Source organism: Cervus elaphus, chromosome 23 (assembly GCF_910594005.1).
Source record: "Cervus elaphus chromosome 23, mCerEla1.1, whole genome shotgun sequence".
NCBI lineage: Eukaryota > Metazoa > Chordata > Mammalia > Artiodactyla > Cervidae > Cervus > Cervus elaphus.
In genome coordinates, this window is record NC_057837.1 from 52,843,192 (window position 1) to 52,860,392 (window position 17,201).

Sequence of the window (17,201 nt, forward strand, 5' to 3'; positions counted from 1 at the left end):
TCTCTGATTCTCTAACCAGCCAGATACTTATTTATACCACAAGTGATTTGAACCTTTGGCACAACAAGGTTCAGCTCCTGGTCACAAAGACTTGGGCCCTGGACCCGGCCCAAATTCTAAGTGTTCAGCTAGAACAGAGCAGGTCAGGCACCACTGACCAACCACTGTCTATTAGCTGTCAGAGTCCGGGACATTTGGCCATAACTATGTTCCCCATCTTTTCTCAAGTTCACTTATTTCTCCTACCTGAAACAACACTCTCATTCAGCTTTAACTTTGCCCTGCAACACGGCACAGATCTCAAGGGGGGGGGGGGGGGTCCCAAATGGGAGCCACAATTTCAACTAGTTAGGACAACCCCATAACCCTAACCCAAATCCAGGTCCCTCTTCCAATGATGACGTTCTTCGTAGCCCAGGGCAAACTTGAATTCTAAGAGGTTTTTGAAAAGTGGAAAAGATGAGATGGGAACTGCCAGCATGAAATACAATTAAAATACTGTCCAGCCAACTCTTTTTAGGCTTGAACATGGTACGACCCCAAACCGAGCTTTAAGAAGGCTGTTCTCCTGGGTAGTAGGACAGAGTGGCCTGGCACTTGGAAGATAATAAATGCTTGTGGGATGGAAGAATTAAACCTGGAGTGACTCATTTGAGACGCTCACTGACTCAGCATTAACCAACTCCAACCAGAAATGTAAGGGTGACAAAGGGAAAGAAGGGACTAAGAACCCACCCAGGTAAGGGAGAGTTCTGTGTCCCAGGTGCCGAGGCTCCTTGCTCATGACCACAGGGATCAGCTTCTACCTATCAGCTCCTCTCAAGGCTTCAGAAAAATCTAAGACTAGCTTATTTTCAGCTTGCCATCTTGATACTAAGAAAAAACAGGCTGGGGAGGAGGGGGCATGAGTAAGATACTGCTGTTGCTGTTTAGTCGCTAAGTAGTGTCTGACGCTTTTTGCAACCCCCCATGGACTGTAACCCACCAGGCTCTTCTGTCCATGGGCTTTCCCAGGCAGGAATACTGGAGTGGGTTGCCATTTCCTTCTCCAAGGGGATCTTCCCAACCCAGGGTTCAAACCTGCATCTCCTGCATTGGCAGGTGGGCTCTGTACCGCTGAGACACCAAGGAGGCCCCTATCCTTAAATTAGTAGGATCCTGGGTAAATGACTTAACCTTTTGCAGGGCTGCAAGGATGAAACAAAATGGTACATGTGAAAATACCTAGCATTCAAGGTGATCAATGTCCTTTTCTTTTCCCTTTAAGGAAAATAAATCAAATCTGACCAATACAGTAGCCAGCAAGTGTATCAATCTCCCTGTATCTTATTATTTCCACAATGGCCAGCTGCCTTGCTAATTGTGCCCCAAAGATCCAGGGCATTTCTCTACCCTCAGTGCTATCCATTTAGGTTCAACATCTTCTTACTAGTATGAATCAAACAACTGGTCCAACTGGTCCTCTAAACTCCAGTTCAAATCAGCATGCACTTGCTGAAGTTCTTACTGCACTGTTCTGCTCCAGCTCACAGATGGCTCCCAAATGCCTACTAAGTCAAGGTCAGATTTCAGGGTCCCATATTTCATCTTATTTCTAACCTTTTTTCCTTTGCTCACATCTCAGACTCTGGTCCAGCTGCACTACCACTGTGTTCCTGGTATACACTTTCATACACTTTTACCTCAGCTCCATTCATGGTCTTGCAGATCGCTGTCCTCCTCAACTACTACCTGTCTTCATCTTTCACTACCCCAAACTGCTACGCTGCCTCTGGCTTCAGCTCCCTTGCAGAGACTAGGCCTTTTACCCGAATGCTCCCCTCTGCTTCCAGTTTCCTACTCTTGTCTCTGGGCACCATTGTCTGGAAGGTCAATTTCCTTACATTGTAAAGCAACTATGACAAATAATGATTTAATGATTCTCTCCTTGACTAAGCTGCAGAAGTCCCAAGGATGGCACATGTTTCTGATTTTGCTTATCATTCTTCCAAAGCCTAACACAGTACTTGACAAATTAAAGTCTGCCACCAATCTGTTAAATAAGCAAAGATTTCTCTATAAGAATTCACTCACCCACTGTTTATAGTATCTAAAATGGAGAAACCATTTGCTCTCTGAAGTGGGAGAATAATTACATTATGGCACCTATAACGGAATATCAATTACCTTCCAGTAGTCATGTATGGATGTGAGAGCTGGACTAAAAGAAAGCTGAGTGCTGAAGGATTGATGCTTTTGAACTGTGGTATTGAAGAAGACTCTTGAGAGTCCCTTAGATTGCAAGGATATCAAACCAGTCAATCCTAAAGGAAATCAGTCCTGAATATTCATTGGAAGGACTGAAGCTGAAGCTCCAATACTTTGGCCACCTGATATGAAGAACTGACTCACTGGAAAAGACCCTGACGCTGGGAAAGACTGATGGCAGGAGAAGAGGATGAGATGGTTGGATGGCATAACTGATTAGATGGACATGAGTTTGAGCAAGCTCTGGGATTTGGTGATGGATAGGGAAGCCTGGTGTGCTGCAGTCCATGGTGTTGCAAAGAGTCAGACACGACTGACTGAACTGAACTGATGCTTTCAAGGTATGATATGGGGAAATGTTCAGGTTAGAACTGAATGGAAGAACAGGAAACAAAACCTAAAACAGCATGATCTAAACTGCGCAGAATTGGATATGTATACAGGAAGGATACAAATTGGGGACAGTGTTTATGCTGAAAAAATTTGTCTGTACTTTTGCACATTTTCTACAGTAAGCATTTATTGAGAAAAAGTGTTTCTAAAAATCTTAAAAGAGACTCAGTTCAAATGCAGTGTCCACTCAAAACTTCTCTAGACTTTCTAATTCTTACTCAAATAATGCCATGCCTCCTCATCGAGACTTGGGAGGAATCTGTGGTAACGAGCACTTTATTTCTCTTCCACCCTGCATATCCCCCCAACTCCATTCCCCATCTCCCCTCCCATCCTCCAGGGCCAACACTGAGGAATCCAGCAGTCCAGGAAGAGTACATGCAGAGCAAAAAGAGGTACACTCACCTAGTTGAAAAACACCCAAGATGCTTTGCCCTGAATTTTAAGCAGCACATGTGACCTGGTCCATTCTGGTTTCAAGTTCAAAGGCATCAGGCCGGTCCTGTGGGTTAGCAGCTAACATATCTTTCAAGAGCTGCTTGATCCCCTCAGACATGGAAGTCCTGCGTTTCTGGGGGATGTGCAACTCCATCTTTGGGTTTTCTAGCAGCGCCTCACCAACAGGGACGATCTCAGTCCCCTGTTTGATATAGGTCCCCAGGAGCTCCTTCTTGGTCTCAGAGTCAATGAAAGTGATTCTTTCTATCATTGCCCAGATGATAATACCCAGGGCAAAGATGTCAGCCTTGGCTGTGTAGTGTCCCTCCCAGACTTCAGGGGCCATGTAGAAGTCTGAGCCACAGGCTGAGGACAGCCAGTATTTATTCACATTCACATTTTTGTTGTCTGGATTGCCCTCTTTACCTCGGGGGGCCAGACCAGCACAGACCTTGCTTAGTCCAAAGTCTGCCACCTTGAGGATGGGGGTGCCAGACCGCTCTGTGATGAGGATGTTGTCTGGCTTTAGGTCCCTGTGCACGATGTGGTTTTTGTGCAGGAAGGCAATGGCGCTTGTGAGCTGCAGCATGAAGCTCTTGTTGGTGGCTGGGTCCGGCCTCCGGGATAGGACATACTGATTCAGGTCTCCACCTTCACAGAACTCCATGACAAACCAGAGATAGCAGGGTTCCTCAGCATAACCCAGGATCCTTTCTCCTAAATCAAGGGAAGACCAGAAAGAGCCTGAGTGAGATGGACGCAGTCACACCACTTACAGACTACAGAGATGTGGCGCATGAGAGTAGGAATCACAGTGCTGACAACTGCTCCGATCTAAGAGGACCAGCAAAACTGGCACGGGGCTAACTACACAAGAACACCCAACTCTACTCACACAGGGGAGTCAAGGGATAACATGGAAGGGAACCCTGGCTTACTGCTGGTTAGCCAGGAGGAGTTCACCCTGCCCAGTTTCCACTTCTGCTTCTTTGCCTGTCAATGGCCATGTGTGAGACAGAGTACCAATACAGGCACCTGACATTCATTTAACACTTACCAGCACCATAGGAGGAAAAAAACAGCCCCATCTAATGAAATAAACCCAAGGCTCATGGAGACTTAAGTGTTCACAGACTCAAATCTATGACTGCAGAGCCACTGTGTTTCATTATACTATGTCCAAATAGGTAGCATACCTCCCAGGGCTGCTGCTGCGACAAGTGAAAACACGTGGGAAGACTGTCAAATGTCTGTCACCCCACGCAGGGCCAAAGACCTTCCCTCCATCCCTCCCTGCTTTGTACAGGATTCTCGTCATCGACGTATCTAGAATGGCACTACAATTTTATTTCAGACATCTTTCACTCAGTGTGTTTCTGGTAGCCCCCCACACGCCAAGCACCAGTTAAGATACGTGATAGGCCCATCTCTATGAAGTTTAGTTTGAAGAAGAGAACAGGTCTTTAAAACAGCAAGCATCCTAAGTTGTGCATTGGCATCAAGGTCAAATTTTATGAACAGTGAAGAGTGAGCAGGAGTCACCAGACCTAAAAAAGTCTAAAGGAGCAGGACTTGAGTGACCCTAAGAGACAGGCAGTAAATCAGCAGGGAACAGCCAGAAGGGAACTCTAGGCTGAGATGGGATGGATAATGAAGCCCAGGAATAAAAGGACCAGAGAGGTGTAAATAGGAAGTCTGAAGTGGATATAAGATATAATCAAGTTGTGTGCTTGAAATTCTAGCTCTGCCTTCTCCAGAAAGTCTTCCTTTCGAAGCACAGAAACTGCAGGAAAGCTGGTGACTGGCAACCAAACAAATCCCAATATCCTTTATAAAGCAATAACAGTTTACTGAAACCTTAGCAAGAAGCTATCTGATGACTGCAAGCGCCCAAACAGCTTGGGCCTAAGTAGGCAGGTGTCTCCTTCTCCTGATGAGGAGGCTGGGCCTGCCATGGGTGGTCACACGGCTCTTTCATGACAAGTCCTCTGACCCCTCACACGGTGTCTTCTTCATTCTACCAAAATTGAAGGCTACACCCCGTCAACAAGTCTCTGCCAGAAGGTTCCTTTTACCATTTACTTTATTACAAGGAGAACAGGTGATTCAGATGAGACTCCACTAAGCCCCCAAATCACCAAGGCACGCAGTCTACAAAAAGCTAGTGGTTTGGGAGTTCTAGGTTGATGCAAGACGATGACTAGATGGACACAGCAAAAGCTTTAGGTTTTTGACCATCATCTGACAGACCGCATTGCCCCTGTAATTATATAATTTGTTTATATTGCTCACAATCAAAAGCAATACAGGTAGAACCAGTTTAGGGCAGATGGGATTTTTTTTTTTTTTTTAAAAAAACCAGTTGTTTCCCATCTCCTAATCCTCTTTCTAGGTCATCAGCTCTAGCGGGTTGAGGCTCTATCTAAAAAGACTGCAAAATAAAGCTATGATCTGAGCCCCAATCAATCTAGACTTCAGAGTAAAGATCCATAAAAAGGAGACCACGAAATGTTTGCTGATGGTAGAGCCAGAAAGGAAACTATTAAAAAGCCATCAGATTCCTTCAGCAAAGGCCACATCAGAAAACAGTGAGACTTCTGGTGGGGTAACAGAGGGTGGGGATGATTATTTTATATACAAAGTTGGTAACTATGGCAACTGAAGTAAAAAGAAAACAACTCTGCAAAAATGACTACATAACTGTTAAGTTCAGGTTATGAGAATCCAGGGAAAGAAAAAAAAAAAAAGGTGAAAAAGTGCCCTCAGTCAGTGAGTGGGTGGGTGGGTGGGTGGGTAGAAACACCCAAGACTGAGGGACTTGTTCTGGAGAATAGCTAAGGTCAGGAGACACCTAAGGAGGGGGCTGTCTGTTAAGATGACAGTGCTGGACAGGAAGCAGACTCATCATCAGTGAGCATGACGGAATGGAAAGTGGGGGGACACAGCGACTTGTCCCAGGGACAAAAAGCACTTCTCTGCACAGGCAAGGGCCTTGGGCTTATTTTATGAGAAGCTGCAGCATGTGTTTTCATGCAGGAATCCAGCTGCCCACAAAAAATTGGAGAGGCATGTCAGAATTCTGGTCCTCTCCTTCAAGGCAGATTGCCTCCCTGAGCCTCTTTTCAGAGACCTCACATCACAGCAAGATGGAGGGAGGGCAGAGGACGCACTGGGTGCATTTCTGTCGGGAAGCCAGCAGCAGAAGAGTAATAGAGGGTCGGAAGTCAGGTCCAGGTTTAGACCCCAACTCTGCTCCCTGGTTTACTGGGTGACTTTGAGACCGAGTATGATGGGAGGTTAGTTAGAACGTGGGGTGAGCCCCTGAACCGCTCAGCCTCCATCTTCTCATCCGTTAGATGAGAAGGACACACCACATATTCCTGAGGTAAGTCACAGTCAGCAGAGTGTAAGGTGCTTTGGGGGAATCACATCCTCGCCATCTCCTACACCATCATTCCCAGCGGACCTCAGCCAAGGCCCAGCAAGTCACTGATTTCAGTACTCCCAAGTGCTGGAGGCCAGAGAATTCACCTCACATGTCAGGCAAAGATGAAACAGAAACCAGAGAATGAAGTGGGTGATTACATCACATTTCCCAGGCTGTAACAGCTAAAACTCATATTCTACCTAGAGCAGGCCACTTTCACGGGCATTTCATTACCTTCTCCAAGTGCAGAAGCCAGAAGACCACAAGATAAACTTTGTACTTCAGAACATAACCTGTGCCAGAGTTCACAGGGGATATAATTAAAAAAAAAAAAAAATCAAGCAGGTGTCTTGCATCTCATTACTCATAGGCAGAAATAGTATTGAAGTCGTCCAACAAAATGGGCGCTATTGGGAAACTTGAGGCCAGCAGACTCGGCATAAGGATAAATCAATATGAACTATGGAAAGGCAGGCACTTCCTGGAAAGGGACACAAAATACCCAGAATTTTATAAGCCTGTCTCCAAGCATCCTCCAGAAATTAGACTTTTTTAAAATTGAAATATAGTTGATTTACAATGTGTGCCAATCTCTGCTCTATAGCAAAGTGACTCAGTTATACACATTCTTTTAATATTCCTTTCCATTATAGTTTATCACAGGATACTGAATATAATTCCCTGTTCTATACAGTAGGGACTTGTTTATCAATCCTATATATAATAATTTATTTGCACCTGCTATGCTCTAGTATAAGTGCATGGGCATACTAGGAGCACACACTGCTTGTCAGACACCAGAGATGTGATAAGTAGCAGTTTCTGCCCTTATGAAGGCATCTAGTCCCTAGAAACAGAATGACTGCAGCTATGTGAATAAAGGATAGGAGGCAGTTCTACCTGAGGAGTAGGGAAAGGTGGTCAGGATAAGAAATAGACAGGCTGAGAGTAAGTGGCTCATGCATTGTGTCTCCCAGGGTGATGGGAATGAGCGCACACAGCCCAGGGGGCTGCATACTTGCAGCGAGGGACTCACATAATCTGGAGGTAATCACAGAAGAGATGTGGTAGGAGACGGGGAGAAATGAGGCTGGAGATGGTCTGGAGTCAGGTCAAAAGAAATGGCGTCTGGTAGACAAAGAATGTGAACTCTAAGAAACGGCAAGTGACTAAAAGTTCTTGAAGTATTTTAGAAACATAAGCTGCTTATTGAAATTAAGACGTCACTAAGGTTAAGTAAGCCATACCACTTAGGTAAGATATCCAAGCTGACAACACTGTGGCTTGCCACTAAGCACTGATTTCAGAGATGTCAACATGTGGAAGAACACATCTGAGAACCAGGTTCCCTCTGGAGGCAGGAGTTAGAAATGAAGACAGACTAGGGGCCAAGAGACGCATCAGAAGAAGCGAGAGCAAGGGATGAGGCAAGAAGGGGATGGGAAAAGGTCTTGGAGATTTAGAATCAACAGAACTTAGCAACGTATCATGTGTCTGTCACATGTGATAGGAAGGAAGAAGCCAATCCTCTCCTCACTCCAAACTCGCATCTACTCACAGGACCCTTTCACAAGTGAGGAAACGGAGGCTACAGTCTCACAGAGGCAGACCTCAGAGTCTCCACAGCCTGGGTTTCTAACCGTGATGCTTTCCTGCCGCCTCTTGCTGCCAGCAGCAGAAGTTAACACCTGGATGTTCCATTTCCCACTCGGACGCAGCTCCTTAAGTACTCTTACGTATGCCCTCAAGGAGTTTAATATTCATCAAGGCCAATCACACAACATGCTGATGCATTTTTCATAAAGGATTAATTATGATTTTGATAAGTATGCTGAGATAATTCAGCAATGTTTATCACAAGTCTTCAAAATGCTCAATGTGACATAAAAATCCCATTCCAGGAATTTATTCTAAGAGAAGAGAACCAAAAAGACAAAACAAAAATCTACCAGCATCGAAAAAGCACACCAAGCTCTCAAACATGCAGAGCTATCTCCACACAGCACAGTAAAAGTGAGGAGGCAGAACGGCTGCCCACGAGTAGGTAACGGTTAGTAATGGCATTGCCAACTTAGTTGAACGCTTAGAGGGTCATGCTTTACTTCAACAAAATTTACTTAGCCAAAAGAGAAAAGTCATGTAACACATCATAAGCATAGTTAATGTGAAATAGGAAATAAGGTACACAATTTTTAAGTTATGTTCAAAAAATATTATAAAGGAAGCCAGAATTGAGGTTTGAAAATTTGTTATGACCATAGCCATCCCTATTTTGGATTAAATAAAAAATTTAATATATAACTTTTAACTGAAGAAGTGGCTCAAAAGATCAGTACCAAGAAGATGCCGAAGGTGAGGACCACCCAGCACGTTCTCCCCAGATGAGCTCATAGACTGAGCACTGGTTCCGGTCTCAATGACCTTGAGCTGTGTCACTATAAAGAGGCTGGGTCCAGTGTCAACACCACAGGCTGCGTTCAATTCAAAGTACTTCATTAATCAAATGTCACTGTGCGCTAGAGAACAGACCCCCTCCGAGTGGCTGCCAGAGCAAAATACAGTGTCCAACAGAGGCCGAGAGGCCGATGCTGAAGTCTCTGGCCCAGTGGCCCTCCTGGGGTCAAGATCACCCACTCCGACACTTTCATGGCTATGTCACCGTAGGCCAACTTCTAAAAAAGACCCCATGAATGGTTCATTTCTCAAACTGGGGAGAGACACATACCCCCATAGGCTGGTATAAGGCTTAATTGTGACTCACAAAGCATCTTGCATGGTGCCTGGACACCAGAGCAGGTAACTATCCGACATTAATCATGTTAATGTGTCATAAAGCAGGATGGTCATAAAGCAGCAGGTCAAGAACTGGAAAGAACATCTGGATATAAACCTAGACCCTGACCCTACACCGCTACAAGTTACTACTGGTACGACAAGTTACTCAAGTAACGCTACAACACTATAAGTTACTCAACTTGACGGATCCTGATTTTCTTGTGTGTAAAACTAGGTAACAGAAACTCTAACCTAAAGTGGAGAGGATTAAATGAGAGGATGAACCATGAAAATTTAAGGTTCGTTATTAGGACTTGGAACATTCCAAGGATCTTGTTAAACATGCAGATCCCACTGGCCAGGCAGACAAGCCAGTAACCCAGGGCAGTCCTGGTTGTCTCTCTCCATGTGCAATGGGCCTTCCCAGGCCGACTTCTGATTTGCCCTTTTATAGCTCATCCTTCCCCCCTCTCAATTTAGTCCACAGTCCTGCCAGCTGTCCCCCTAGAGCGCCTCTCACAGGCTACAGTCAAGCATCACCAGCTGTGATGTGCCTGTCTATCTCCTCCCTTAGACTGGGCACCACAGTGGAACAAGGCCAAGTCTCTGGGCTCCTGCGATGTACCTCACACACACTGAGTAGGTGATCAATAACTGGGTGAAATGAATCAAGATGAGAGCTGTTAGCTGAAAAGGCGTAAAAACAGAGAAATAACAAAAATGTTCTAGTATAGGGCCTGCAGAATATGTAGATTAAGACAAGTAAGCATCCAGAATTTGTGAGTCTGAAAGGAGGGCCACTGGTTAAATACCACTGAAAGCCAAGTTCAAGTTGAAAATAAACTGATGTTCTATTGGGACCCTAAGCTCTCCCTGACAGTTTATTTATGCCATAAAAAGCCCCACCTAACACGATCCCAATTAATCAAAGCTCTCAAGTAAGGGCTGCTTCTATCTCCTGGGGCTGGTATCTAAAACCCCCACTGCACACAGAAGGAAAGAAGTCTCCCGGTAGCAAGAGAAAATAAAAGTCTGCGTGGCTATCCCAACACAATCAAGAGAACAGAAAGGAAGCAGAGGGTCCCTGGCAGTTAAAGCATAGGGGAGGCACCAGCAGAAGTCAGCAGTGCCACAAGTACTGGTTAATACAGAATCTAAAATATATAGCAATCACTAGTTTTTGAGTAAAGTATCATTACGCCCATTTAACAACCAAGAGAAATAGGAGAGCTCAGACATAAGCCACCCATCTCAAAGTGCAGCACAGCTTTGTGAAGGAAAGCAGACTCAATCCAGAACGCCAGGGCTTTGAGCCTGACTTGGCTATCTGCTTAGCTGCTTTGTATCTGGCAATTTCACTAACCTCAGTGCCTCAACTGTTCTACCCGTAAAACAGGGATAATTATAGTATACACTTCAAAAGGTAGTTATGAGGACTAAATCAGTTAATCAATATAAAGCCTTCAGAACAGCTCAGGGCACACAGCAATCAGTGAGGTTTAGCATTTTGTTGAACAGGGTGAAACTGGGACTAACAACTTCTGACAAAACCAATGTTCTACTGTATCCCATTTATTTCCAGGGCCCCTAATGCCGCCTTTTTATCTGTGTCAGGGTAGCCAAAGACTACCAGTCAGCTCTCTGCGTCCACCTGAGGGGTTCTCTACACTCTGAGGCCCCAAAGTTGCAGTAGAGAATTCAGAGTTGCTTTCTACGGGCCTGGAAGGGGAGAACCCAGCTCTGAACCCAAGGTTTCCCTGGGTTCTCAGCGGCTGAGAGGAGTCTGCAGGCCGACAGCACATCCACTAAGATCCTGGGCCCTCCCCACAAGGGCTGCCCCTCAGCTTACTGAGGTCCACCTCCTTCCCCTGCTTCCTCAGGCCTCTCTGCTCCCAGAGGGAACCTCTCCTATTTTCCAGGAAACCCACCACTTGTGACCTTTCACCCTTAAGGATAAGATCTTATGGGGAAGTCTTCTGTAGGCCTCCTGGAAGAAACTGTGCATAGCTTCTTCTAGAACATGTGGCTCACAGTCATCACTAGGCATCAGTGTGCAGACAAGACTACCTCCCAGGGGCCAAGATTCCCACCCACCTGAAGACCCTCAAGGTATCCTGAGTACAATAAACATCAAATAATCGGTCAAACAGAACACGTTTTACCAAGCTGGGATGAGCTAGATTCCTAGCTTTTCCAAACTTCTAATTCTTCAGTTTTATGAACCTTGAGGGTTTGTCCTGGATTTTCTTTTTGGTCCTTTTTGTTGCTACTTCTTAGAAGGATCAGTGTGTACCTTAGAGAGAGCATCAGAATTTCTGAGCTTGACAATGAGCTCAGGCTTGCCTGACATCTTTTAAGTGGCAGTAACCTTGAATTTAGTTTTAGGTGCAAAAGACAGGGTGCTTCGGCAATGAAAACAAGGGGATAATAAGCAAACTGTAAATTCCTTTTTAATAAAAAGTTCTTAAAAGTTAAACAAAGCCACCAACCCATCAACCAAGTAATTTACAAGACTGTTAATTTGTTTTGTTTTGTTTTAAAAAAAAGCCCGACAGGCTAGTTTGAATACTACCACTAACTCACTTGGGGTAAGTCCTGTCCCTTTTCCGGGCTTCAATTTCCTCCCCTGTGAAACAGAAGGCCAGATGAGATGTCTGACTGTCAAACTGACTGTCACTACTGTCTGTCAAACTTCTGTTCTCTATATAATGCTCTGGGTAGGACCTTTTGGTCTATGTTCAGAGAGGAAGGACGGACATAAACACAGAAGTCTACCAAAGCTGGACAAGATGAAGAACTGTATTAACAAGTCCTCTACCCCTTCTCTGACACTGGTTTATTCATACATAACTTTTTAAAACTATAGAAACATCTTTCGGTAGAGTTGACACTGAAGTGGGGCTTGGGGACAGGGACGAACCATTCTCTATTCGGCCGAATTATGAAATAAAATGCACTTTCTCTCTACCTATCCGTGTGTTATCAGGTTCCCTTCTTTTAAAGCCCACCCTCCCGGTAACTCCAGGTTCTCATTCTTGCTAATCTGCACAACACAGTACAAAGCTGTTGTTAATGAGCCAACCTGCCTTTTCCTCCTGTGACCCTGATTAGCATTTGAGTTTTCTACAGCTTCTCAAACTTTTCAAATTAAGTTCCCTTGGGGCTAAGAGTTGTGCTTTTTTTCTTCTCTGCAAATACCACTATAGGACCTCAGTAAGTTTGTGGGTTTGGTTCATTGAGACTTTAAGGAAGATTAACACTTTTTAGTCTGTTATTTATTCTAAATTACAGGAGACTGGTCAAGAGGTGACCACAAAGGACATTCTGTTTACAGACAAAGCTGAACCAGATTATCTGCAAACTGAAAGAATCTGCCCCGGGGAATATCAGGACTGCTAAATTTTGGAAGTTGAAATCAGGGAAAGTTAATTTGGGGTAATCTGGATACTTATTGTTCTCCACTTTAATACTGACAGTAAAAAACAAGCTTATTAACTGCTTGTTAAATTAACACTCTGAGCATCAGACTATAAGCAGAGGCCTTTACTGTTCTTTCCCTGGGCCCAGAACATTAACTGACCCATAGCAGAGGCTCATATATTTAAGACTTCAAATAACTGAAAGGGGTGTATTAAGTATGTGGCCTAAAAGCAAAGTATTTCATTTCTTTTAGGTCTCAGTTTTAGTCACAAAGGGAGGAAGAAGATATCACTGTTTCTGTCAACTTGGCGCTGCAGACAACACAGGAAACAGAAAGTGTTCCACGGTCAAGTTTGGGAAACTGGTACAGGAACTTTGCGAATCTTGAAGGGGAGGACACTGGAAGGCTCACAACGCAGCCTGAATTCATTGAAGCAGCGACTCATCTGGAGCACTTGTGGACATTCCCAGGCTGCACAGCAGCCCTAAGACAGAGGAACCCTCACCCTAGGAATAAAGGACTTCTCCCCACAGGTTTGAAACGACTTGTCCCCTGTTTCATGCAGTCAGCTTAGACAAGCCATGTCTAAAAGCAAATCTAAACCCTAAAGCCCATGCTAGGCTGCCACTGTTTACTGTGGAGTTGACAAAGTCTACAAGTGAGGACAAAACAGTACATGTAGGGAGACAAAGCCAAGACTTCCAATCTGGGTTGAAGGTTCAAGACTGACATAGATGAGCTGAGGGTGAAGGGGACCCTTTGGCAAAGCAAACTGCTACATCTCAAGGAGTGGTGTAAGATGAAGTCCAGACCATTGATTACCCACAGAGAAGATAGTCTCAGAGTGAACTGAAGAGCTTGTAGAATACAGAGAAACTGAAGAATCTCCTGGAAAGTCTTTTCAAAACAAGTATATTCAGCGTGGAGAGAGGGTGGCCTTTTCAAGACAGATGAGGAGAAATGGGCATAAAAGTAGAAGCCTATTTTGAAAAAGAAACCCAGGTAACATTGAGCATGTTCTCAATCCGCTATTAAACTGATCTGAAGTAGGCCAAGGAGTTCTCTGGAGATGGGCCTGCAGAATCTTAAGATCAGGCAAAAGCTCCAAACAAAATGCACTAGCTGACCTCACCCCCACCCCAGATCCTACCCATTCTTACTAAGGTCAGATCTAGTCCATCTTCAGGGGAGAAGAGTACATGTTACCCCTCTTAAAAGGATTGAGACCTTGAATCAAGACAAATCTGGGACCACATCCCTTAAGCTATGAAAAATTGTAAAGAAAACAGGAGGACAACCCTACTTCACTTACAAGCTGATTAACCTTCATCAACTTACCTTCAAGTTCATCTCTAATCCTTAGTTTCTCTGTTTATAGAAAGAAGAGAGGATTTACTTTTAAAGTTATTACCTCCAGTCACTGTAAGAGATCTAGGGCAGAGCTGGGGCTCAGATTAGCAAGCTCTCCCCTGAGAACACTTCTCAGGGCTTCCTAGCCCACTGGCTAGGAACAGACCCAGGGCTACTTGTAGTCTGAACAAGACACGTGAGCACTCAGGATGCACACACCCCCCTAACTGCAGTTAAAACCCCCAAACCAGGACTTGCCCTCCCTAGGACTGCAATACCCCTTCGCTTCACTGAGCCCTACCTTCTCTAGAAATAAAACCACTTACAAGTCAGCCTCAGAAAGTTAAGAACGTGTAAGACAAGAGGAAAAAGATATTCGATGTTGTTGTGTGACAGTTCTGGTCCACCTGTGGGGTTATTATGCTGCAGGTCCCAAGAGGACCTAGCCTAAAAACCGCCAGTTAGCTTGAGTGCCCTGGGAAGAGCTGGGGGGTCTCAGAGGAAAAAGACGAACCAGAATCTGCAGGGTGGAGCCCGATGGTGCGGGGATTTTTGGAACCAGACAAGGAGTGGGTGTGGGTGGGTCCAGCTGAGTTTTTTTCTTTTTGTTTGCTTTGGGAGGGAAAGAGAAGGGTTCCCAAGCCTGTGACGGGGCTCGGTAGTTCTTCCACTAACTCTGAACCCAACCCCCTCCACTTCCAAATACGACTTTCAAAGTGCTAGACGTTTCCTAATAATGGCTCGCACTTAAGGAGCACTACTACCACAATGGTTAGCACTTAATGAGCCCTTGTTATGAAAATACCAGCTAACATTAGGGCTGGAAACTGATTCCGGTTCAGGAGAGGGGAGGGCGGACTTTTTGCCTGGCGCAGAAAGGAGGGTGTGTCGGGTCCAGGGTGACAGGACTGGGACCAGGTTATAGGGGTCCAGGGGTCAGTCTGGGTCTGGCCACCAGACTCTTGAGCCCAGGCCCGGCGTAGCCAGGGCGGCCCTCGGCGCTCCTACCTTTGAGCGAGGTCTCCACCAGGCGCAGGTAAAGCTGCGAGCTCTTGTTGCCGTGGCTCATGCGCTGGGCGAGCCCGTTGCGCTGCAGGACGCACTCTTCAAACTGCACAACATTCTGGTGGCGCCGTTTGAGGCTGGTCAGGGCCCAGAATTCGGCCAGCGCCAGCTCCACGTTCTCGGGGGCGTCGCAGCGTATCTTCTTGACCGCCACCCGGGCCCCGCTGCGCCCGGCCACTGCCTCGTACACCACGCCGTAGCTGCCGCGCCCGATCTCCGCCAACAGGCTGTAACGCGGCCGCGCCGACCCGCCGCCGCCCTCAGGCCGCCGCCGCGCCAGGTAGGCCTCGCCCGGGGCCTCGGCCGCCACCGGATCCATGGCCTGGGCCGCCGCCGCCGGCCTCAGCTTCGCGCTGAGCGCCCGCGGCACTGGGCTTCGCCTTTTCCGCTCGGGGCTTTGTGTACCTCTGCGAGCGCCGTCCTCCTCCCCCGTTTCCATGGCTGCGGGCGGCGGGGGGAGCAGCAACGGCGCTGCCCGGGACCCCCCTGCCTCATCCCTCCGTCCGGCCCCGGGACGCGGAAGAGCGGGACCTTGGATTGTGACCTGCGGGCGAAAAAATCGGTTAAACGACCAGGCCGAGGCGGGGAGGCCTGGAGCATAGGCCTCAGGGCGTCCCACCTCCTCCTCTGGCCGTTGCGGCCCCTTTAAGACGGAAGCCACGGCTGCAGAGCGAACGGGGGAGGGGAGGGGAAAGCGGGAAAGACGAAACCACGGGGCACTGGCTCAGAGGGGAGAGCCGGAAAAGAGAGCAGAAAGTACCCGCCTTTTCAGTTAATTTATCGTGTAGCAGTACGAAAAACAAGGACCCGCAGTTTTCACGACTGATGAAAATCGCCTTCAGAAGCAATTCGGACTGTGGAAATCTTTTTCCGCCGCCTGGCTCCCTTTGGGATGCCCCTCCCCGCGTCCCGCCCTGAGTTCTCCCGGGTGTAAACAGTCCATTGAATTAAGCCCGAGCAGAGCCCCGCGGACCGACCCAAGTCCCGCCGGACTGCGGGTGTGAGGGGTTGGCTTAAAAGTTCGGCGTCCTTAAGCGCGCCCAACCTGGGGCCCAACTGCCCTCACAGACGCCCAAGGCGGCCGGCGTAGTTTCATCTTCGGTGCTAGCTTTTACGCCGCGGACAGCGCGCTTACCTGGCCGGCGCCCTTCCACTTCCGGGCAGCGCGTTTCCCTCCTAAGGCCCCCGGCTGGGGATGGTCCGCCCCTGGACAGGGCTGCCTCGGGTACGGAGCCGCGCGGGAGGCCGCGGCCCGGGTCGGGCGTGCGACGGCGCCTGCTACTGTACGAGTGACGGTAGCAGTGCTCTCGGGGTACAGCTGGGCGTCCGGGCTCCCGCGGCTCTCCACGTGTTCGCGCCAGCTGAGCCCTTTACGTAACCTTTTTATATAAGCCGCACGTCCGGCCCTCAGTCGGGCCAGCGGAGGCTCCTGGTGGCCCATCCCCCGGAAGGCCGGCTGAGTGCTGCGCCGCCGGGGTCCTGCCAGGGTCGGCGGAGCAGCCGCAGCCCGGCGCACCCACGCGGGGCGGGGGCCCAATCACAGGCGAGAACACCCAACCAACAAAAAATAGGCGCCAAATTCCCGCGATTCGGCTGTGGTCTCTGGTCTCCGCAGCCGCTTGTGCACCGCAACCTCCTCTCTTCTTCGCCCGCGCTGCGAGAAGAGCTGCACGCAGTAGGCCCTAATAAATACTGATTGGTCGATTGGATTGGTCGGTTTAATTGATTCATGGGTCTTGCCTGGGAACCGCCCGGACTGGGCTGGACTACATACCCTGTCTCCTATGAAACCTGTTGATCTTGGGGAGACTATTGCCTCCACTTGGAGCCTCAGTTTCCTCTTCTGCAAAATGGGTAGACTGGGCCTTATCTCCCAGGATTGATAGCCCCAAATTAAATAAGTATATTTTATATAAAATGTTAATATGTAAATAGAAAGTGGCTAATTGGATGCAGGGCTGAGAGCGCTGAATGTAAGCTCCTTTTAGGCAGGAATTTTAAAATATCTTGTTCACTCGTGGTGCCTAATAGTTGTTCCGTATTTGTAAACTGAATCTACAGATATGTATGGAGTGCCTATAATGT

At 47.3% G+C, this 17,201-nt stretch overlaps 2 protein-coding genes across 2 annotated transcripts in view; one reads left to right on the forward strand and one right to left on the reverse strand.

Annotated features, from left to right (window-relative positions):
• Positions 1 to 16,787, reverse strand: part of STK35 (serine/threonine kinase 35) — a 42,954-nt gene extending 26,167 nt beyond the window's left edge. The window contains exons 1-3 of the mRNA XM_043883469.1: positions 16,252 to 16,787; positions 15,060 to 15,660; positions 3,046 to 3,795 (exon numbers count right to left, since the gene is read on the reverse strand). Of these exons, the coding sequence (XP_043739404.1) occupies positions 3,083 to 3,795; positions 15,060 to 15,660; positions 16,252 to 16,557 (1,620 nt within the window). The 5' untranslated portion in view covers positions 16,558 to 16,787 and the 3' untranslated portion in view covers positions 3,046 to 3,082. The remainder of the gene's footprint in view (positions 1 to 3,045; positions 3,796 to 15,059; positions 15,661 to 16,251) is intronic.
• The window catches only part of PDYN (prodynorphin), a 105,535-nt gene continuing 103,593 nt past the window's right edge, over positions 15,260 to 17,201 (forward strand). The window contains exon 1 of the mRNA XM_043883470.1: positions 15,260 to 15,396. The gene's annotated coding sequence lies outside the window, so the exon portion shown is untranslated. The remainder of the gene's footprint in view (positions 15,397 to 17,201) is intronic.